This window comes from Equus asinus, chromosome 6, assembly GCF_041296235.1.
Source record: "Equus asinus isolate D_3611 breed Donkey chromosome 6, EquAss-T2T_v2, whole genome shotgun sequence".
Lineage (NCBI taxonomy): Eukaryota > Metazoa > Chordata > Mammalia > Perissodactyla > Equidae > Equus > Equus asinus.
Genome location: NC_091795.1, coordinates 28,864,462 through 28,888,954, shown reverse-complemented (window position 1 = coordinate 28,888,954; position 24,493 = coordinate 28,864,462). Strand labels below are relative to the sequence as shown.

General features: G+C 37.8%; 1 protein-coding gene and 1 pseudogene across 4 annotated transcripts in view; one reads left to right on the top strand and one right to left on the bottom strand.

Annotated features, from left to right (window-relative positions):
* Positions 1 to 24,493, bottom strand: part of CHMP3 (charged multivesicular body protein 3) — a 67,763-nt gene that overhangs the window by 24,539 nt on the left and 18,731 nt on the right. For 3 of the 4 annotated variants that reach the window (XM_014852795.3, XM_070511802.1, XM_070511801.1), the window contains exon 2: positions 12,139 to 12,199. The exons of the other annotated variant lie outside the window; for it this stretch is intronic. In XM_014852795.3, coding sequence (XP_014708281.1) covers positions 12,139 to 12,199 — 61 coding nt within the window. The remainder of the gene's footprint in view (positions 1 to 12,138; positions 12,200 to 24,493) is intronic. 4 annotated transcript variants of the gene reach the window in all.
* LOC106838583 (small ribosomal subunit protein uS9-like) lies at positions 12,962 to 13,633 on the top strand (annotated as a pseudogene).

Genomic DNA, 24,493 nt, shown 5'->3' with positions numbered 1-24,493 from the left:
CTGGAAATTAATTACAAGAAAAAAGCTGAGAAAGGCACAAGGATGTGGAGACTAAACAATATGCTATTGAACAAGCAATGAAGCATTTAAGAAATTAAAGAAGAAATAAAAAAATACCTGGAGACAAGTGAAAATGATAACATGCCATACTAACTCATATGGGATACAGCAAAAGCTGTATTAAGAGGAAAATTCATCACAATACAGACACATCTTAGCAAACCAGAAAAATCCCAAATAAGCAATCTTAAACTACACCTAACCGAATTAGAGAAAGAAGAACAAACAAAGCCCAAAGTCAGCAGGAGAGAAATAATAAAAATCAGAGCAGAAATAAATGCTATTGAAATGAAAAAGGCAGTACAAAGGATCAATGAAACAAAGAGCTGGTTCTTTGACAAGATAAATAAAATTGACAAATCCCTAGCCAGACTTACAAAGAAAAAAAGGGAGAAAGCTCAAATAAACAAAATCAGAAATGAAAGAGGAGAAATAACAAGAGACTCCGCAGAAGTACAATGGATTGTAAGAGAATACTATGAAAAACTATATGCCAACAAAATGGATAACCTAGAGGAAATGGATAAATTCTTAGACTCCTACAATCTCCCAAAGCTCACTCAAGAAGAAGCAGACAATTTGAACAGACCAATCACAAGGAAAGAGATTGAAACAGCAATCAAAAACATCCCAAAGAATAAAAAAAACCCAGGACCAGATGACTTTCCTGGGGAATTTTACCAAACTTTCAGAGAGGATTTAATACCTATCCTTTTCAAGTTATTCCAAAAAATTAAGGAGGATGGAACACTTCCTAACACATTCTATGAGGCCAACATCATGCTGATACCAAAGCCTGACAAGGACAGAATGAAAAAAAGAGAACTACAGGCCAATATCACTGATGAACATAGATGCAAAAATTCTAAAGAAAATTTTGGCAACCAGAATTCAGCAACTCATCAAAAGGATCATACATCATGATCAAGTGGGATTCATGCCAGGGACACAGGGATGGTTCAACATCCGCAAATCAATCAACATGATACACCACATCAACAAACAGAAGAATAAAAACCACATGATCATCTCAATAGATGCAGAGAAAGCATTTGACAACATCCAACAGCCATTTCTGATAAAAACTCTGAACAAAATGGGCATAGAAGGGAACTACCTCAACATAATAAACGCCATATATGACAAACCCACAGCCAACATCATACTCAATGGGCAAAAACTGAGCACCATCCCTCTGAAAACAGGAACGAGACAAGGATGCCCTCTATCACCACTCTTATTTAACATAGTACTGGAGGTCCTGGCCAGAGCAATCAGGCAAGAAAAAAGAATAAAAGGAATCCAAATAGGGAGGGAAGAAGTGAAACTCTCGCTGATTGCAGACGACATGATCTTATATATAGAAAACCCCAAAGAATCCACTGGAAAACTTTTAGAAGTAATCAACAACTACAGCAAAGTTGCAGGGTATACAATCAATTTGCATAAATCAGTAGCATTTCTATATTCTAATAACGAACTACCAGAACAAGAACTCAAGAACACAATACCATTCACAATCGCTACAAAAAGAATAAAATACCTCGGGGTGAATTTAACTAAGGAAGTGAAAGACCTATACAATGAAAATTACAAGGCCTTTCTGAAAAGAATTGGATGATGACATAAAGAGATGGAAAGACATTCCATGTACATGGATTGGAACAATAAACATAGTTAAAATGTCCATTCTACCTAAAGCTATCTACAGATTCAACACTATCCCAATCAGAATCCCAATGACATTCTTTACAGCATTAGAACAAAGAATCCTAAAATTCATACGGGGCAACAAAAGACCCCAAATTGCTAAAGTAATCCTGAGAAAAAAGAACAAGACAGGAGGCATCAGAATCCCTGACTTCAAAACATACTACAAAGCTACAATAATCAAAACAGCATGGTACTGGTACAAAAACGGGTGTACAGATCAATGGAACAGGATTGAAAGCCCAGAAATAAAACCACACATCTATGGACAGCTTATCTTTGACAAAGGAGCTGAGGGCATGCAATGGAGAAAAGAAATCTTTTCAACAAATGGTGCTGGGCAAACTGGAAAGCCACATGTGAAAGAATGAAAACTGACCATTCTTTCTCACCATTCACCAAAATAAACTCAAAATGGATCAAAGACCTAAAGGTGAGACCTGAAACCATAAGGCTTCCAGAAGAAAATGTAGGCAGTACACTCTTTGACATCAGTATTAAAAGGATCTTTTCGGATACCATGTCTTCTCAGAGAAGGGAAACAATAGAAAGAATAAACAAATGGGACTTCATCAGACTAAAGAGCTTCTTCAAGGCAAACGAAGACAGGATTGAAACAAAGAAACAACCCACTAACTAGGAAAAAATATTTGCAAGTAATACATCCGACAAAGCCTTAATATCCCTAATATATAAAGAACTCACACAACTCAACAACAAAAAATCAAACAACTTGATCAAAAAATGGGCAGGAGACATGAACAGACACTTCTCCAAAGAAGATATATGGATGGCCAATAAGCACATGAAAAGATGTTCATCATCGCTGATCATCAGGGAAATGCAAATCAAAACTACACTAAGATATCACCTTACACCCATTAGAATGACAAAGGTATCTAAAACCAATAGTAACAAATGTTGGAGAGGTTGTGGAGAAAAAGGAACCCTCATACACTGCTGGTGGGAATGCAAACTGGTGCAGCCACTATGGAAAACAGTATGGAGATTCCTCAAAAAATTAAAAATACAACTACCATACGACCCAGCTATCCCACTATTGGGTATCTATCCAAACAGCCTGAAGTCAGCAATTCCAAAAGACCTATGCACCCCAATGTTTCCTGCAGCATTATTTACAATAGCCAAGACATGGAAGCAACCTAAGTGCCCATCAACAGATGATTGGATAAAGAAGATGTGGTGTATATATATACAACGGAATACTACTCAGCCGTAAAACAGAACAAAATCGTCCCATTTGCAACAACATGGATGGACCTTGAGGGAATTATGTTAAGTGAAATAAGCCAGTTAGAGAAGGACAATCTCTGTATGACTCCACTTATATGAGGAATTTAAAAATGTAGACAAAGAGAACAGATTAGTGGCTACCAGGGGAAAGATGGGGTGGGGCGTGGGCACAAAGGGTGAAGGGGTGCACCTATGACACGACTGACAAACAATAATGTATAACTGAAATTTCACAAGATTGTAACCTATCATCAACTCAATAAAAATAAAAAAAAACAGTGTTGAATTTTGTCAAATGCTTTCTCTGTATCAACTAAGGTGATCACGTGTTTTTTTCCCTTCATTTTGGTGATGTGGTGTATTTCACTGACCTATTTTTGTATGTTGAACCATCCTCGGATTCCAGGAATAAATCCCACTTGGTCACGGTACATAATCCTTTTGAATTCTTTTTGCTAGTATTTTGTTAAGGATTTCTGCATTGATCTTCATAAGGGATATTGGTCTGTAGTTTTCTTTTCCTGCAGTGTCTTTGTCTGGCTTTCATATCAGGGCAATGTTGGCCTTAGAGAATGGGTCAGAAAATGATCCCTTCTCATCAATTTTTGGAAGAGCACAAGAAGGATTGATGTTAGTTCTTTAAACCTTTGGTAGAAATCATCAGTGAATATATCAGGTCTTTTCTTGGTCAGGAGATTTTTGATTACTGATTCAATCTCCTTATTAGTTGTAAGTCTATTCAGATTTTCTACTTATTTGTGTTTCAGTCTTGGTAGGTTTTATGATTCTAAGAATTTGTCCATTTCATCTAGGTTATCCAATTTGTTGGTGTACAATTGTTCATAGTACTCTCAGTATATTTCTTATTTCTGTAGATTCATAGTAAAGCTCTCATTTTCATTTCTGATTTTAGGAAGCTGAGTCTTCTCTCTTTTTTGAGTCAATCTAGCTAAAGGTTTGTCAATTTTGTTGATGTTTTTGAAGAACTCATTTTTGGTTTCTTTGATTTTTCTCTATTGTTTTTCTATGCTCCAATTTGTTTATCTCTACTTGAATCTTTATTATTTCCTTCCTTCTGCTAGCTTTAGGTTGAGTTTGCTCTTCTTTTTCTAATTCTGTAAGTTGTAAAGTTAGGTTGTTGACTTGAGATCTTTCTTTTTTTTAATGTAAGCATTTTTACAGCTATAATTTCCCTCTGAGCACTGCTTTTGCTGCATCCCATAAGTTTTGATACATTGTGTTGTGGTTTTCACTCATCTCTAAGCATTTTCTAATTTCTCTTGTGATTTCTTCTTTGACTCACTTGCTATTTGTAAGTGTGTTAATTTTCACATACCTGTGAATTTTCTACTGCTCTTTCTCTTATTGATTTCTAACCAACCCTCATTGCGATTGGAGAAGATACTGTATATCTATATTTTAAAATTAATTGAGTCTTGATTTTTGGCCTATCATGGTCTATCCTGGAGGATGTTCCATGTGCACATAAGAATGTGTATTCTGTTGCTGTTGGGTAAGAATATTCTTTGTAAGCCTATTAGATCTAGTTTATTTATTGTGTTGTTCAAGTCCTCCATTTCCTTATTTATCTTCTGTTTGGTTGTTATATCCACTTTTGAGAGTGGGTTATTGGGTTATTAAGTCTCTATTATTGTAGAACTACTTCCCCCTTTAATTCTGTCAGTTTTTGCTTCATATATTTTGATGATCTGTTATTAGGTGCATAAATGTGTATAATTGTTATATCTTCTTATTGTAGTGAAAGTTTTACTAACATATAATATCCTTCTCTGACTCCTGTAATCTTTTTTGATTTAAAGTTTATTTTGTCTTATGTCAGCATAGCAATCTCCACTCTCTTTTGGTTACTATTTCCATGAAATATCTTTTTCCATCCTTTCACTTTCAACCTATTTCTATCTTTGGCTCTAAACTGAGTCTCTTGTAGAGAGCATACAGTAGGGTCATGTTTTTTTAACCTGTTCTATCAAGCTCTGCCTTTTAACTGAAGGGTTTAATCCATTTACATTTAAAATAATTACTAATAACAAGGGGCTTACTTTGGCCATTTTTTCTGTAGGACTTATAGCTTTTTCCCTCCATTTCTTGCATTTATGTCTTCTATTGTGCTTACTTGTTTCTATTTTGTAGTGAAACTTTTCAAGTCCCTTTTCATTTGCTTTTATGTATAACCTATAGCTATTTTCTTTGTAGTTATCATAGGGATTACACTTAATATCCTAAAATTGTAACAATAATTTGAATTAATGAGCTTAACTTCAATAGCATACAAAAACTTTTCTTCTACACAGCTCTGTCCTCACCCCCATTAAGTTAGTGATGTCACAAAAGTACATCTTTCTGCACTGTGTTCAGAAACATAGCCTAATAATTCTTTTATGCACAAGTCTCTTAAATCATGTAGAAAACAAAAAAAAATGGGGTTACAAACCAAAGTTACAAAAATACTAGCTTTTACAACTGCTCATGTATTTACCTTTAACAGAGATATTTATTTTTTCATACACCTTCAAGTTACTGTCTATCGTTCTTTCATCTTACCCTTTAGCATTTCTTGCTGGGCAAGTCTAGTGGTAACAAACCCCCTCAGCTTTTGCTTATCTGGGAATGTCGTAATTTCTCCCTCGTTTTGCTGGATATAGGATTCTTGGTTGATAGGTTTCGTCTTTCAGCAATTTAATATATCAACCCACTGCCTTCTGGCTCTCAACATTTCTTTTTTTTTGTTTGTTTGTTTTTTGGTTTTTTTTTTTTGGAGGAAGATTAGCCCTCAGCTAACTACTGCCAGTCCTCCTCTTTTTGCTGAGGAAGCCTGGCTCTGAGCTAACATCCGTGCCCATCTTCCTCTAGTTTATACGTGGGACGCCTACCACAGCATGGCTGCCAAGCAGTGCCATGTCCGCACCCGGGATCCGAACCAGCGAACCCTGGGCCGCCGAGAAGCAGAACGTGTGAACTTAACCACTGCGCCACCGGGCCGGCCCCTGGCTCTCAACATTTCTGATAAGAAATCTGCTGAAAAATCTTATTGATGATTCCTTCTATCTGATAAGCTGTTCCTCTCTTTGTCTTTGTCTTTCTACAGTTTGATTATAACGTGCTTTGGCATGGGTCTCTTTGATCCTACTTGGAGTGTGTGGAACTTCTTGGATGATTATAATCACATCTTTCAGGAAATCTGGGAAGTTTCTGTCATTATTTCTTCAAACAATCTCTCTGACCCTTTCTCTCTCGACTTTCCTTCTGGGCCTCCCACAATGTGTATGTTGGTCTGCTTGATGGTGTCTCACAGGTTGCTTAGGCTCTGTTTACTTCAATTTGTTTTCCTCTGTTTCTCAAACTTGATAATTTCAATTGTAATATTTTCAAGTTCACTAATTCTTCTGCCTACTCCAATCTGCTTCCGAATAACTCTAGTAAATATTTCATTGCAGTTATTGTACTTTTCAGCTGTAGAATTTCTTTCCATGTTTTCTTTTTGATATTTCCATTTTGTTCATAGATCATTTTCTTGACTTTGTCCACATTTTACTTCAGTTCTTTGTACATCTTTAAGACAACTGTTTTAAAGTCTTTTTTAAGTAAATCTGTAATCTTGTCTTTCTCAGGGACATTTTCTGTTGATTTATTTTCCTTTGAATGTGCCAAACATTCCTGTTTCTTTGTATGCCTTGTGATTTTTTTTTTTTGAGGGAGATTAGCCCTGAGCTAACATCTGCTCTGCTGCCAATCCTCCTCTTTTTGCTGAGGAAGATTGGCCCTGAGATAACATCTGTGCCCATCTTCCTCTACTTTATATATGGGACGCCTGCCAAGCATGACTCGATAAGCAGTGCATGGGTCTGCACCCAGAATCTGAACTGACAAACTGTGGTCCGCCAAAGCGGAGTGCATGAACTTAACCACTACACCACCAGGCCAGGCCCCTTGTGATTTTTTTGATGAAAACAAGACATTTGAATCTTATAACATGATAACTCCAGAAATCAGATTCTCCTACTTCCCCAGGGTGTGCTGGTTTTATTATTTCTATAGGGTATCTCTGTGCTGAGTCTTATCAGGTCTTTTCAGAGCCTGCTTCTCTCCCTGGGCATGCACAGTGACTTTCTATATTCCCCGTATAAGTGGTTGCTTTTGAATATCTTAGTCCTCAATGTTAGGAATGTAAAACAGTGCAGTGCTGTGGAAAACACTATGGTGGTTCCTCAAAAATTAAATATAGAATTACCACTTGACCCAGCAATTTCACTTTGGAACACATACACAAAAGAACTGAAAGTAGGGACTTGAACAGATATTTGTACACTCATGTTCATTAACAGCATTATTTACAATAGCCAAATGGTAGAAACAACCCAAATGTCCATTGACAGATGACTAGATAAACAAAATGAGGTATATACATACAATGGAATATTATTTGGTCTTAAAAAAGAATGAAATTCTGGGACCAGCCCCAGTGGCATAGCAGTTAAGTTCAGCACGCTCTTCTTCAGTGGCCCAGGTTCGGTTTCCAGGTGCAGACCTACAACACTTGTCTGTCACTGGCCATGCTGTGGAAGTGGCTCACATACAAAAAAGAGGAAGGCTGGCAGTGGATGTTAGCTCAGGGCAAGTCTTCCTCAGCAAAAAAAAAAAAAAAAAAAAAAAGGGAAGGAAATTCTCACACATGCTGTAACATGATGAATCTTGAAAATATTATGGTAAGTACAATAAGCCAGATACAAAGGTACAAATATTGTTTGATTCCACTTATATGGGGTACTGAGAATTGTCAAATTATACATAGAGACAGAAAGTAGAACACTGGTTACCCAAGAGACATGGGAAAGGGAGAAATGGAGAGCTGGTGTTTAATGGGTACACAGTTTCAGCACGGGATAAAGGAAAAGTGGTGGAGATGCACAGTGGTGATGGTTGCACAGCAATGTGAATGCACTTAATGTCACTGAACTGTATACTTAAAAATGGTTAAAATGGTAAATTTTGTTACGTCTATTTTACTACAAGAAGAAGTAAATAAAACAGTAGGAAGAATAGAATGATCCATTTATAAACACATGATTGGGTGTAAATACAATTACAGACAAATATATCTAGAAATATGATTGCCAAAATGTTTGTGGTAGTTCTCTCTGGGTGGTAGGATTTCAGGGTGATTTTAACTTTCTTATTTCTACTCTTCTGCACCACTATGTGTATTATTACCTTTTAGTCATGGGGGTGGGGGGGGGGCGTGGGTGGAGATGGGGAGCGAAGCTATTTTCATTTAAGGAGAGAACCAAAACAAATGATTGAAATTCAATCTAATATTGCCTATCCTGAGTGCTCTAAATGTGTTACATTTGACTGAAAGCTAAAAATGTGGACTCCCATGAGTCCTCCATGAGGAGATGAGAACTACTTTGCTTTATTGAAGGTACTACTGTTTTTCTCTTTAAACATTTTATTGAAGTATGTCATACATATAGATAAGTACACATAACTGTAGAGCTATGTAGATTTTCACAAACTAAACACATCCATGTAACTAGCAACCAGATCAAGAAACAGAATATTACCACATGCCATAAGGTCCCCTTATGTCCCCCATAATTCGTCATGCCACAACAAGGGTAACCAACATCCTGACTTCTAAGATCATAGATTAGACTTACAGGTACTCTTTTTTGCACTAATATTAAAAAAGAAAAAAATCCATTCACCTTGCCTGCTAATATAAAACCAAATGAAAGACCCTGGAAGTGTTTCTATGATAAATCCTTATATGTACATAACATTTAAAGCAATCACATTACTTCAAAGTCATACTTTATCTAAAGTACCCTGGTGTTTTTTTCTTGGTATCATCATCAATGTAGTAAACCCTCTACTGCATGCCAGGTACTGTCCTAAACACTTTACATCCATTCACAGATTCAGTTGTCAGAACAATTCTATGATATTCAAACAATTTTAATGGAGATAGATGGCTAACTGATAGCAAAGACAGAGTTTAAACCTGGTAGTGTTAACTCCAAAATTCAGGATCTTTTCCTGATACCATGTTAGAGTTAACTAAAAAATTGCTATGAATGAGAAATAACAGGAAACACCACGAAAAAGACAGGGCTTTAAGACTGTTTAACAAGATACATGAGTGATGGAGGTAAAAAGGTATACAATGGGCAAAGCACAAAACAGAAACAAATAAGGCTTGTGAGACACTAATTGAATTTATGAGGTTTTAACCAATTGTTTGTGCTATTATTGTCATACAGTTTACTTATACATATGTTATAAGCCCCACATTATTATTTTTAAACAGGCAACAATTTTTAAAAAGAGAAAAAAATTATATTTACTTATGTACTTACTATTTCCACCATGAAGCATTACTCGGGGCAGATCCCAGTTTGTATCTGGTATGATTTTCCTTCAGCTTACAGCTTCCTTTGACATTTTTTGTACTGTGGATCTACTGGCAACAAATTCTCTTGGCTTTTGTATAAAAATATCTTTACCTCACCTTCACCTTTGAATGCTAATTTTCATTGGATATAGAATTCTAGGATAATGTGCAGGTTTTTCTTTCATCATATTAAAGATGTTCTGCTTTGCATTGTTTCTGATAAGAAATTTTGAATCATTCGTATTGCTTTCTGTATTTAATGTGTCTTCTTTCCTCAGAAAGTTTTATCTATTGTTAACTTTCAGTAATTTGATTATGATACGCCCTTGTATTGTTTCCTTTGTGTTGATACTCTTTGAAGTTCATTGAGTTCCTTGGATCTGTGGGTTTAAAGTTTTTATCAGCTATTATTTCATGAGATCCTTTCCTGACTCTTCTTCTGAGACTCAAATTACGTTAGACCACTTGATATTGTTGCACGGGTCACTAACGCTGTTTTCTTTTTTTTTCCACTTTTTTCTCTCTGTACTACAGTGTGGACAGTTTGCATTACTATCTCCACTTTCACTCATCTTATTTTCTTAGTATTTAAATCTGCTTGTTAAACTCATTCGGTGAAGTTTTCATTTTATTTTATTTAAGATCTTTCATCTCTAGAAGTTCCATTTTGTTATTTCTCTACCTTCTATTTATCTCATTATGTTCACGTTTTCCTTTAAACTCCTCAACATATTTATAGCAGCTGTTTAGAATCGTTGCTTATTTGATAATCTCTCTTTATTGTGGGTTTATTTATATTGCCTGATTTTAGGTCACATTTTCCCACTGCTTCCTAGTAATTTTTCATTGAATGTTGGACACTCTGAATGTCTCATTTTCAGGTGTCTGAACTTTTTGTTCTTCCTTATGTTCAGCTTTATTTTGGCAGGCAGTTAAGTGGCCTGCAGATCAGCTTTCCAGACTTGTTTTTAAGCTTTGTAGGTGTGGGTTTACAGTAGCCTTTAATCTAGGGCTACTTCAGCCTTAATATGGTGACCCTTCTGGGGTCTCGACTGAATGTCCCAGATGTTCAACATAGTCTCTTCATAGCATCTGATCAGAAATCTACCATCTCTCAATCCTTTGTTAGCTGTGGGAATTGTTTAGCCTACAGCTTCCTGGTAGCAGGTGTGTCACCAACAATTGTTCTTTGCCCAACCTCCTGAATCTCCCTCTAAATATGTCCAGCTTAGGGTTCAGCTAAAGACTCAATGGGACCCCATGCAGATATCTGGAGCTCTTTCTCTGGATACTGACCTTCTCTCTGATGCTTTGCCCCACAAAGTCCAGCTGCTGCAGCCTCCGTGAACCCTGATCTCTGTCTCCTCAACTCAGTGAGACCACCACGCTCTGTCTGGAATCCTCACCCATGTGCTACAACCCAGAAAGTTTCTCCAGGAAGAAAATCAGGGTCATATTAGGGCTCTCTCCTTTTGTCTTCTCTCTCTCAACAATCAAAATCCTGCACTGCCAGTTGTCCAATATTTCAAAAGGGTTGTTTCAAAGATTTTGTCCAGTTTTTAATTTATTTACAACGGGAGTGCGAGTGCAAGTCCGAAAACATTACTCCATTGTGGCTGGGAGTGGAATTCTTCTCTCCATTCTTTTTTTAAGGGAGTGATATTGGGATATCTCTATGGTATTACTTCTTCTCCAAACATGAAAGTAATAAAAATCACCAAAGTTTTAAACATTACTATCTCTTTGCAAGTTACCTTTATTTTAAGTGGTACTCAAACAGCAATCAACGTTCTTTAGAAATATATTTTCTTCAATTTACAGTCATGCTAAGATAAACTAGAGTAGTGAAAATGGAACTGCATTCTTCACCTAACACAATTTATTTAATTTGAATTCCATAAAATCATTTCTTTGTAAGTAGGAAGAGGTTTATATAGTTCTCTTTTTTTAATAGCTTAAATCAACACAAATTTATTCTTTTACAATTCTAGTGGTCAGAAGTCTAAAATCAAGGTGTTGGAAGGGCTGCATTTCTTCTGCAGGCTTCAGGGGAGAATCCACTTCCTTGCCCCTTAGCTTCCAGAGGTCAACTGCACTCCTTGGCTCATGGCCTCTTCCTCCATCTTCAGAGCACGTCACTCCAGCACCTGGTTTTGTGGTCACATCCGCTTTGCTCTCACTTTTTCTCAACATACTGCCTCTCTCTTATAAGGACCCTTGTGATTACCTCGGGCCCACCCAGATAACCCAGAATAATCTCTCCCACCTCAAGATCCTTAATTCAATCACACCTGCAAAGTCCCTTTTGCCAGGTAAGGTACCATATTCACAGGTTCTGGGGATGAGGACAAGGACATCTTTGGGAGGCCATTACTCTACCAAAGTATGTGAGCAACTGCTTTGTTTCCAACACTAACCTGGAGGCTAGGAAATCAGAGATGGATGAACACGGCCCCTCCCTCCTTGAATAGCTGAATTCCAGACCAGAGGAAAAATTTAGTTCTCATAAAATGTAAAGTTTCTTTGAGTTCATTATGTCTTGTTTTCTTATAATGATAAGAAAGCAAAATAATCAGGACAGCTATAAATAATTAATATAAGAATATACTATGTCTTACAGTATGTAGAATCATTTTATTTTTATGAACTAATGCAAAATATATCAAGGAGTTGAGAATAGGAGACATAAAATGACAATTTACCTCTTATTTGCCTGTCAACAACTCTCATTTCCTTTCTTATCTTCAATGACCATTCATTGACCTGGGAAAAATTTTAAAGAAGGAATTATATAAGAAGGCAACACTTTTAATTCACTGAATTTTAAAGAATTTTATATTAAGTCTATATTTATTCCAGACACAAAAGAAATAAAGCCATTTTCAAAGAAAGAGCTTTGGGGCCAAATTCTATTTTTTTCATCTTTTTATTCACAGTATACAGAAGTTCCAAGCTATTCAAAGATTCTTATCTGAAGACAGGCAGTAAAAAGCACTTTATACAAGACCTCACAGAGAATTCAATACCCTGCAGGTACTTAAAGACTTGTCAAGAGGTGCATGGGCATAGAGGTTTTAAGGGCATCAGAAGATCTTCAACTTCTGTACATATTTATTTCAAAAACTGCTCTGCCTCTGTCACGAGAGTTCACCTTTTCCTTTTCCCCTTTAACAATAATGTTTTTTTCATTTTACAAAAGAAAGATATTCCTCTAACTTGTCTTTTATTACCATGATATATTTCCCTGAGAGGCAAAAACCTCTGAAGCACTAAACATAGGGCCAACTGGAAACAGTGGTGTAAGTGTTGAGGAAATAGTGAATGACTCTAATGACCATCAAATTCTTATGCAAGTAAAGTATTTTCCAACTGTTCAGTTTCAAAAAAAACTGAAGGAAATTCTGAGCTGCCAGCTGATAAGTCATTAAAACTAAATTTTACATGAAATCACTGTGTGCTTTTTGGCATATGACACAGAAGTTCAAAACTGAGTGACACTGACATAACAAAACTCCTTTCATTACCACCTACTTACTTAGATTAACATGTTTCTCAGAAACTTGAGTCTAACAAAACATAACATAAGGCTTTCTTCCACTTTTAGCACCTTAGGATGAGGATCTGTTGTCTACACCTGCAGCCATGCCATCCAAGGGACCTCTGCAATCGGTGCGGGTCTTGGGATGCAAGAAGACGGCTACAGCCCTGACCCACTGCACAGGGGGCAACAGCCTCATCATGTGAATGGGAAACCTCTGGAGATAATCTAACATGATGGCTGCAATACAAGCTACTAGAACCTGTTCTGCTTCTGGGCAAGGAGCGATTAGCTGGCATGGACCTCTGTGTCCATGTAAATGGTGGTGGCCACGTGGTCCAGATTTACAAAATCCGCTAGTCCACCTCCAAAGCCCTGCTGGCCTATTGCGAGAAATATGTGGCTAGGATTCCAAGGAGATCAAAGATAGGCTCTTCTAGTATGACTGGACCCTGCTGGTAGTTGATCTCTTATCGCTGCAAATCCAAAACGTTTGGAGACCCTGCCGCCTGCAATCGCTCCCAGAAAGCCTACCAATAAGCCTATTATGAGGATCAGGGTTCACGTGTAAATAAACAATGATTATGGGATTAAAGGTGTAAAAAAAAAATAAAAGAAGATAAAACAGGAAGAGAACTGATGCTGAACCTTTTAGTATTCATCCATGGATATATGAACTAAAAGCATTAAAAAATCCAGACCACTGGGGCCGGCTCCGTGGCCTAGTGGTTAAGTTCGCGCACTCTGCTGCGGTGGCCCAGGGTTCGGATCCTGGGCGCGGACATAGCACCGCTCATCAGGCCACGTTGAGACGGCGTCCCACATCCCACAACTAGAAGGACATGCAACTAAGACATACAACTGTGTACAGAGGGGGTTTGGGGAGATAAAGCAGAAAAAAAAAAAAAGATTGGCAACGGTTGTTAGCCCAAGTGGCAATCCTTAAAAAAAAAAAGGAAGCTTGGCAACAGTTGTTAGCCGAGGTGCCAATCTTAAAAAAAAAAAAAAAAATCCAGACCATTAAGAGAAGATGTATTTCCTACAAATTTCACTTTTAATGATTTAATTAAAATCATTATTTACGGGGCCGGCCCTGTGGCCGAGAGGTTAAGTTCGTGCACTCCGCTTCAGCAGCCCCGGGTTAGCCAGTCCAGATCCTGGGCGTGGAACTATGCATCACTCATCAAGCCATGCTGTGGCAGCATCCCATATAGAAGAACTAGAATGACCTTCAACTAGGATATACAAATACGTACTGGGGCTTTGAGGAGAGGAAGAAAAAAAAGAGGAAGATTGGCAACAGATGTTAGCTCAGGGCCACTCTTCCTCACCACTCCCCCAAAAAAAGAAGACGACAATCAGAAAAAAACCTTTAAAAAAAATAAAATCACTATTTAACAAAAAAACATTTATTATGCAACAACTATAGTAACCACTCAGAAGAAATATTAAAGCACTTAAAACTGTATGGTTATACTATTTTTAAAAGTTTTAAAGTTAGGTTTACAAACATTTTTTAAGTGAAATTCACATAACATACAATTAGCCATTTTAAAATGTACAATTCAGTGCATTTAGTGCCCTCACAATGTTGTGCAATCACCAACTCTCTCTAGTCTCAAAACTTTTTCAGTATGTCAGAAGAACACACTATATCCTTTAAATAATCTCTCCCTATGTCCGGTTCCCCCCACTCCCTTGCTTTTTATCTCTTTTGATCTGCTTATTTGGGTATTTCATGTAAAATAACTCACACACTATGTGGCCTTTCGTGTCTGGCTTCTTTGATTTAGTACAGTGTTTTCAAGGTTCATCCATGTTGTAGCATGTATCAATACTTCAGTTCTCTTTAAGGCTGACTAATATTCCAGTGTTATGTATATACCATTCATCCACTGTTGGGCATTTGAGTTGTTTCCATTTTTTGGTTATGTGAATAGTGCTGCTATGAACATTTGTGTACAGGTATTCATTTAAACACCTAGTTTCAATTCTTTGGGGTATACGCCTAGTTGTGGAACTGCTGGGTCATATGGTAATTCTGTTTATCTTTCTGAGAAACTCTAAAACTTTTCAAAGGGCTTCACCATTTTACATTCCCTCCAGCAGTGTACAAGAGTTCCTATTTCTCCACATCCTTACCAACACTTATTTTCCAATTTCTTTTTATTATAGCCAAACTGCTGGACCTGCTGAAGCATATTATCTCACTGCAGTTTGGATTTGCACTTCCTTAATGACTGAGTATCTTTGCATGTGCTTGGCCATTCGTATATCTCCCTTGGAGAAACGTCTATTCATGTTTTCTATCATTTTTAAGTTTAGTTGTCCTTTTGTTGTTCAGTTGTATGAGTTCTTCATATATTCCGATAGTAGAACCTTATCAGACATAGGATTTGCAAAATTTTTCTTTCATTCTGCAGGTTATCTTTCTACTTTCTTGATAATGTCCTTTGATGCACAATAGCTTTTAATCTTGATGAATTCCAATTTGCCTATTTTTTCTTGTGTTGCTTGTGCTTTTAGTGTCATAGCTAAGAATCCATTGCCAGACATGAGGTCATAAAGATTTACCCCATGTCTTTTTCTAGGAGTTTTACAGTTTTAGGCCAAAGACCTTCATTTAGGTCTTTGATTCACTTGGAGCTAATTTTTGGATATGAAGTGAGGTAGGAGTCCGGCTTCATTCCTTTGTATGTGGATACCCACTTGTCCCAGCACCATTTTTTGAAGGACTATCCTTCCCCCACTGAATGGTCTTGGCACCCTTGTAGAAAATCAACGGGCCATAGATCAAGGGGTTTACTTCTGGACTCTCAGGTCTATCCCATTGGTCTATATGTCTATCCTTATGCCAATACCACACTGTTTTAAAACTACTATGGCTTTGTAGTAACTTTTGAAATCAGCAACTGTGAGTCCTCCAAATTTGTTTTTCTTGTTCAGTACTGTTTTGGCTATTTGGGACCTGTTGTATTCCACATGAATTTGAGGATCAACGTTTCCATTTCTGCAAGAAAGGCATTTGGAATTTTGATAGGCATTGCACTGAACCTGCAGGCTGCTTTGGGTGGTACCGCCATCTTAACATTAAGTCTTGCAACCCATGAACCTGGAATGTCTTCCAGCAATGTTCTGTAGTTTTCAGTGTACAAGTGTTTTGCTTCCTTGGTTAAATTTATTCCTCAGTATTTTATTCTTCTGAATGCTATTATAAAAGAAATTTTTTCTTTATTTCCTTTTCAGATTTTTCATTGCTTGTATTAAAAAACAACTTTTTTTATGTTTACCTTGAAATTAGTAACTTTGCTGAATTTGCTTATAACTAGTTTTTTTGTGCATGAGGATTCTTTGAAGTTTCCTATATACAGAATCATGTCACTGCAAATAGGTAGTTTGACTTTTTCCTTTTCAATGTGGATGGCTTTTATATTTTTCTTGCCCAGTGGCTCCAGCTAGGACTTCTAGTACAATGTTAAATAGTAGTGGCAAAAGCAGGCATCTTTCTCTTGTTCCTGATTTTAAGGAAAAAGCTTTCAGTCTCTGACAATTTAGTACAATGTGGGCTGTAGGTTTTCATAAACGCCCTTTACCATGTTTAGCAAGTTCCCTTCTATTCCTAGTTTGCTGACTGTTTTTTATCATAAAAGCTACGAAGAGATTTTTGTTCCAAGTACAATAGGATGATTACTAAGTTATTCTTAAGCACAAAACTATTACATTAGGAGAAATTCATGTGGTAAAAGTGGAATGGAAATAAACGGAAATTCTCCTTTCAAGGAGAAAGAGAATAATGAAAAATATCCAACTATAAATAAGAACTTGTGCACGTATGTTTTAAATGAATATTGATAGATATCAAATCACTGTGATACTTTTAAAGAGTAACGCCACAATTCTATTTAAACACAATATTTACAATATGCCAAAAATTACATCCTACGCAACTCTATTTAAATGTATGATAAAAAACATAAAATGTTGATTTGCAACTGTCCAAGAGGGTACACAAGTACTCCAAATTATTTTAGGCAACACATGAAGAAATTTGAAGACACTGTTAGAATCTAACCAGAACTTCCAGAAACAGCAAGAAGGAAATTCAAGGCTCATACATCCATTCAAATGTTTACTGAGCACCTGCTATGTACTGTTCAATGTGCTAGCAATATAGGAGACAAAATAAAGACTCCATCTTATGAAGTTATATTCTAATGAGGAAAAACAGAAAACAAACAAATAAACATGCAAATGTATATATACTGTCAGAAAATTAGTATTAGAGAGAAAAACAAAGCAAGGAAATATGACGAGGGCAGTTGGGGGAGAATGGCTATTTTATACAGGGTGATGAAAGCTCAACTGCTAAGGGGACTTTTGAGCAGAGACGAAGAAATCTGCAAGGGAGCCCTGTGACTATCCACTATCCAGGCGGGGGCAGGGGCTGTGGCATTTTACTCAGTGAGAACAAAGCAACTAAGGGACCTAGACGAAAGAGAGTCCTTCATCACAGAATAAGAGGCAGGGGTAAAAAATGGGTTTGGTTAAATAATTTTTGTTTGAACTAGCAACTCTGATGGCTAACACTATTTCACTTCAGGTTTAGAGAAAAAATACTGAGCATCTATTATATACAAAGCAGTAAGTTACATAAGGCAGTGAGTTACTCCTAATCCTGTTTATTATACAGATAAATATAAATTTATTTTAGATTCTTATTTTCATGGATTAAAATATTGATTAGCTCCTATTATTTCTGTTTTCAATTGCTAATCCCTGAGGACAACCAATCTACTGGAAGCAATCCACCATGATAAGTACCAACCTGCAGCAGTTTACTAGAATTTCAGGAAGATCACCTAGGATAAGTTTCACAATTCAAATTTAAACCTTAAAATGAGGCAGAATGAACCAGTGCAGTTTTTAAGTTTGTTTTTAGTATCAAAATCCTTCAAATAAATGTAATATGGAACTCCACAAATAAAGGAAGTATTATGCTAATACAGTCACGCACATAATGATGGTTCAGTCAACGACTGACCACATATACGATGGTGGTCCCATAAGATTAGTACCATATAGCCAAAGTGTGTAGGAGGCTAGACCATCTAGGACTGTGTAAGTACACTCTATGATGTTTGCACAACAATGAAATCACCTGATGACACATTTCTCAGAATATGTCCCCATCATTAAGCAACACATAAATGTAAACATTTATCATGTACGTTCACATTCAAAACTTTTCCTAATGTAAATTAAGTAAATGAGAATAATCTATCTGTCCTGATGAAAGATAAAACTTTAAATTAGTTATTACAATGTTATACCAACTTCAGAATCCAGCATATTTCAATATTTTGTTTTACATGCTCAGTGTGGAGAAAATTCTAATTCAAAGAGATTAAAAACTATCTTATTACAGCTACTTAACGGTTTGCTCCCCCCCCTTTTTTTTTTTTTTTTGGCAAGGAAGATTGTCCCTGAGCTAACATCCATACCAATCTTCCTTTATTTTGTACGTGGGACGCTGCCACATCATGGCTTGATGGGGAGTGCGTGGGTCTGCACTTGGGATCTGAACCCATGAACGTGGGGCCACTGAAGCAGAGGGCATGAACTTAACCACTGGCCACCAGGCCAGCCCCTAGTTGCCTTTTAATTTAAGGTTATCCACTGCTTAAATAAATCCAGAAGCTTGAAAGAAAAGTCATTAAACAAACGTTGCTTCAAAGTTCATCATTACAGTATTTAACTGCTGATATTCCTTAAAGGATGAGTATTCAATCTAAGACAACAATGGCGATGGTGAAATGACTTTTGCAAAAATGCACTGTTGCACTGTTTGCAGCAGCAAAAGATTCGAAATTACCTAAATGTATATCAAGAGGAGACTAACTAAACATATTAGAGAATTTCCATAAATGGACAGTATATTCTAACTAAAGACAAAAAGGCAATGCAATGATGACTCCTCATGGAATTAATTCTCAAAATGTAAATGAAAACAGCAAGGTAAAGAATATGCACAGTACGACACTAGTTACGGAAAAGAGAGAGAAGAGGGAAGAAGAGAGGGAGGGGGGAAGGAGCAGGGATGGGGAGGAAGAGAGGAAGTCAGAAGAAGGGATAGAGAGAGATATTTATATGTTCATATACAGTCACGTGTCACTTAACGATGGGGATATGTTCTGGGGAATGCATCGTTACACAATTTCATTGTTCTGTGAACGTCACAGGGTGTACTTACACAAACCTGGGTGGTATAGCCTACTACACACCTAGGCTAAATGGTATAGCCTATTGCTCCTAGGCTACAAACCTGTACAGCACGTTACTCTACTGAATACTGTAGGCAACTGTAACTCAGAGGTATTTGTGTATCTAAACTTATCTAAACATAGAAAAGGTACAGTAAAAAATATGGTATAAAAGATAAAAAATGGTACACCTGTATAGGACACTAACCGTGAATGGAGCTTGCAGGACCAGAAATTTCTCTGGGTGAGTCAGTGAGTGAGTGGTGAGTGAACGTGAAGGTCTTGGACATCACTGCACACTACTGTGAGACTTTACACACACTGCACACTTAGGCTACACTAAATTTAAAAAAATCTTTTCTTTCTTCAATAATAAATTAACCTTAGCTTACTGTAACTTTTTTACTTTATAAACTTTTAATTTTTTTTTTTAAGATTTTATTTTTTTCCTTTTTCTCCCCAAAGCCCCCCGGCACATAGTTGTACATTCTTCGTTGCGGGTCCTTCTAGTTGTGGCATGTGGGATGCTGCCTCAGCGTGGTTTGATGAGCAGTGCCATGTCCGCGCCCAGGATTCGAACCAACGAAACACTGGGCCGCCTGCAGCGGAGCGCACGAACTTAACCACTTGGCCACGGGGCCAGCCCCTAAACTTTCAATATTTTTAACTTTTTGACTCTTCTGTATTAACACTTAGCTTAAAACACACATTGTATAGCTATAAAAAGTATTTTCTTTCTTTATATCTTTATTCTATAAGCTTTTTCCTATTTAAAAAAAATTTCTTTTTCACTTTTAAAACTTCTGTGTTAAAAGCTAAGACAAATACACACATTAGCCTAGGCCTACAGAGGGTCAGGATCATCAATATCACTGTCATCCACCTCTACAACTTGTCCCACCGAAAGGTCTTCAGGGCAATAACCCACATGGAGCTGTCATCTCCTATGACAACAATGCCTTTTTCTGCAATACCTCCTGAAGGACCCGCCTGAGGCTCTTCTTGAGGAGGTGTGATTCTTCTCTGAAATATGCCCAGAAACACGGCGGTTTGCTTGGTTTCTTTTTTTATCACAGATTTGCTTATAATTAGATAATGCATCATGAGCACTCCTCTCTATTAAAGAAAACCTTTTGGTGCTGGGGTTCATGTTTTCAGTTTTCAAGGAGCTTGTCAAGGTCTGCAAAAGTGTCTGCTAAACCTTCACTGTGAATTTTCTTCAGGGTTCTTTTTCTTCTGCAGTTTCCTTTTCTCTTGCCTCTTGTTCAGCCACGCATTCCTGTTCCAACAACTTCTCATTAGTCAATTCCTCAGGAACCGCCCTAGGAGCTCCTCAATGTGATCCTCATCTACACCCAAGTTAAAGTTGTTTGCCACCTCAGCCACAGCCTTGTTGATTTTTGCAACCTCCTCATACTTTGCAAATCCTTTGAAGTCATGGACAATTCTCTTGAACGTCTTCTGCCAGATGTTATTCATACACTCCGTGGTGACAACACCCCGAAGTCCAAGCAAGATTGTTGATGCAGTCACAGATGTTGTAACCCTTCCAAAATTGCATAAGTGTCTTCTCAGTGTCTTTCTCAGTTACAGCAAGAGCCTGGGCAAAGGTCCTCCTTGGGTCATAGGCCTTAAAAGCTGCTATAACTCCTTGATCCATTGGTTGGATCAAAGAGGTGGTGTTTGGAAGGTGAAACACCACTGTGATATTGGGAGGAAGATCATCAATAAAAGGAGGATGTCCAGGAGCATCATCAACAATAAGCAAAATCTTGAAAGATATGTTATTCTCCAAACAATATTTCTCTATTTCGCTGGCACAGCAATTCAGGAGGCCATCTTGGAAGAGGAGCTGGGTCATCCATGACTTCTTATTGCTCCTGTCGTACAATGGCAGTGTGTGCTTATTGACAGATATGCTTGAAGGCCCTGGGGTTCTCACTGTGCCAGATCCCAAAGGGTTTCAATTTGCAGCCTGCAACACTGTCCTCCAGCAAGACTATTATCCTGTCCTTAAAAGCCTTGAAACCTGGCATTGACTTACCCTCTTTATGGATGAAAGTCCTTTCAGGCATCCAGTCCCAGAATAGGAATATTTCATCCATATTGAATATTTGCTCTGGCAAGTAATTTTCCTCCGCAATCAGCTTATGTAGAGTTTCCAAAAATGCTTCAGCTGCCTTCACATCAGCACTTGCAGACTCACCACTCACTTTCACCTTATGTAACGAATAACAATTTTTGAATTGTTTAACTCACTCAGACCTAGCAGTAAATTCAACATCGTAGTCAGATCCAGCCTTTTCTTTCAACACTGCAAACTTTTTGCTTTGCCCGTGACCGTCATGGTGCTGAGAGGGACACACTTCTGTGTCTGGTCTTCAATCCAGGTCATTAGAAGTTTCTCTCTGATAGAGTTGTTAGTCTTATTGCCTTCAATGAAGCAGATCTTTTAACAGCTTCTGTTGCTTTGTTCTTATTTTTCAAGATCATAGCTATGGTGGGATGTGACATACCTGACTGGCGCACAACAACCATCACTGACCTTCCACCTTCATAGTCCTTAACCACTTTTAATTTCGTTTCCAAGTCAATCACTCAATGTGGCCTCTTACTGGCAACATTAGCAATGGATTATTTATGCTTAGGGGCCGTGATGAACAAAACAACACAAGATTAAATCAAGCACAAGAGACAATGATACAATCAAGAAACGCAATAAACACGAGATGCATGAGGCTGCTGCTGGTGGAACACAGCATACTGTTTTACAGTAAACTTTTTTTTGTAAGTAGAAAGAGTACACTCTAAAATAAGGATAGAAAGTACAGCATAGTAAATACATAAACTAGTAACATAGTTGTTTATTATCATTATCAAGTACTACGTACTGTACATAAATGTATGTGCAATACTTTTACACAAGTGGCAGTGCGGTAGGTTTGTTTACACAAGCATCACCACAAACACGTGAGTAACGTGTTGCACCACGATGTTACGACAGCTATGTCACTAGGCAATAGGAATTTTTCAGCTCCATTATAATCTTATGGGACCACTGCCATATATGTGGTCCGTCACTGCCTGAAATGTTATTACGCAGCGCACAACTGTACTCATCTGTTTTCTGCATGTCTGTTTCTGAGCTATGGGATCCCAGTCCTCTAAACACTTTCAGGGCAGCCTCCTTCCAGAACCCTGGCTAGTTTTATGTTTACAAAGTACAGCTGTCCTCATGTGCATTTTTAACTAAATGGACCAACCTAACTAAAGATAATCTAGAACTTTAATGGGGAACTTTTAATCTCCCCAAACTTGTTTTTCTCAGAACTAAGTTAGAAGACAGCGGCACTGGAATTAAACAAACTGAATGGGATGTCTATTTCAAATGGTACCTCGAGGCTTCCACAGGTATTCAGGACTCCAAAATTGCCTCTTTACAAATTAACCGTTTGTAAACTGAGGCAAATAAACGATTGAAAGAAGACAAAAAGGCATCAGAGGTCTCTTCTTCCCCTTCACCTCCAACACTAACTTCCTCTTTCCTACTGCGATATCCCCACTCCTCTGGACCCTGCACTTCTTCATTCTAATCCTCTCACCAAGCTTCCCTTTTTCTCTGAACTTCTTAAAGAATCTGCCTTCTTAAAATTAGACTTTCTGAAGATTCCAATGCTAAGCCCCTAATTTCATATGTCCCCTGGACTAAGCCTGAACTGCAAGCTATAGTCAAGGCCGTCCCTAAAGTAACTAAAGACCCTTACAGATTCGCCAAGGAATTTATATAGTTGTCCAGACCTGCCAACCTGGTTTCTCAGACTTATATCAACTAGTCAATATGTTTGCGGCAAAGGCCAAGCCCAACAGTGGATGAAAACTACCAACTGGGATGATTCTGAGATACCTCTAGAATTGCAGATGAAAGATGAGTTCCTTGCCCAATTATATGATCAGGCTCGTGGAATCACTACATGACTCCACCAGGCAATTCCAGAGCCTTCCCAAAACCTGTTGATTGGAATAAGATCTAAGCTTGCACTCAAAAACTCAATGAACCCGTGCATGATTATTACAGCCAACTCCAAATTGCGTTTATGGAAAATTCTGGTCTCTCAGTGGATGTGGCATCTACTCTAATTCAACTCTATGTTCATTAATGGGCTAGACTGAGACCTTTCTCTCCTGATTAAAAGAACCTTAATAGAATGGGAAACTACATCCACGCCAGACTGAGTTAATTTGGCAAGCCAATTAGTCCACACCCTAGATGATTCTACTAAGAAAAACACCCTAAAATCTTTAATCTCCAACTTCAACAGAATTGAGGACATTGGAAAAAAGACTGCTATAAAGTAAAATGCTCCAGGCCTCTACAGTCATCCAACCAATCCTTCCACTGTCTTCTCATTTCCCAGTGATGGGACTCTGAGGAATCACAGGGGTTTTTCCTGATCCTTCCTCTCAAGCGGCTCAGAGAAACAACTCTCCCGACTGGGAATGAATCTCTATCTGTCCTTATCAACACTGGAGCTACAATCTGGGTGCTCAACCCCACTGCTATTTAAACAGCCCCTGCCTCAGAGTACCAAAACAGTTCAAATAGGGAGGTCTTTAATAAACCTCAACAGGTTCCTGTTTCTGAACCCAATCCCTTTAGTCTAGGCCCTCTAAGAAATACCCATCACTTCCTACATAGTACCTCCACCCCCTGCATCGACTGGGTTGAGACTTGGAAAAATATCATGCAGGGATTTCTTTCTCCCAAAAGGGGAAAATAATTTTAGAATTTGACAGTGAGAGCCAAAACAGCCAGTCCAATGAATCAAATCAATCATCTTTGACATCCTTTATCTACACTGTCTCTGACAATACCAAAATTAATACTGAAAATGGCGGCCATTCACCCCTATTGGATCAATTGCTAGCATCCCTATGGGCAAAATCATCAACCAACATTGGTAGAATCCATAGTGCTTCTCCTATCGAGATCCAGATTGATCCCTCAAAGTCTCTCCCCAGAATTAATCACTATCCTATAAATGAAGAGGCCTTACAAAGAATCAGACCAAGCATAGAGGACTATAAGGCCCAGGGCCTCAGAATCCCTTGTAACAGTCCCTGCAACACCCTTATTTTACCCATTATAAAATCCAATGGCTATGTTTGGAGATTTGTCAAAGACCTCTGAGCCATAAACAATATTATCCCTCATCACCCTTATTCCCAGTCCTCTACTCTTAGCCTCCATCTCTACTGAAA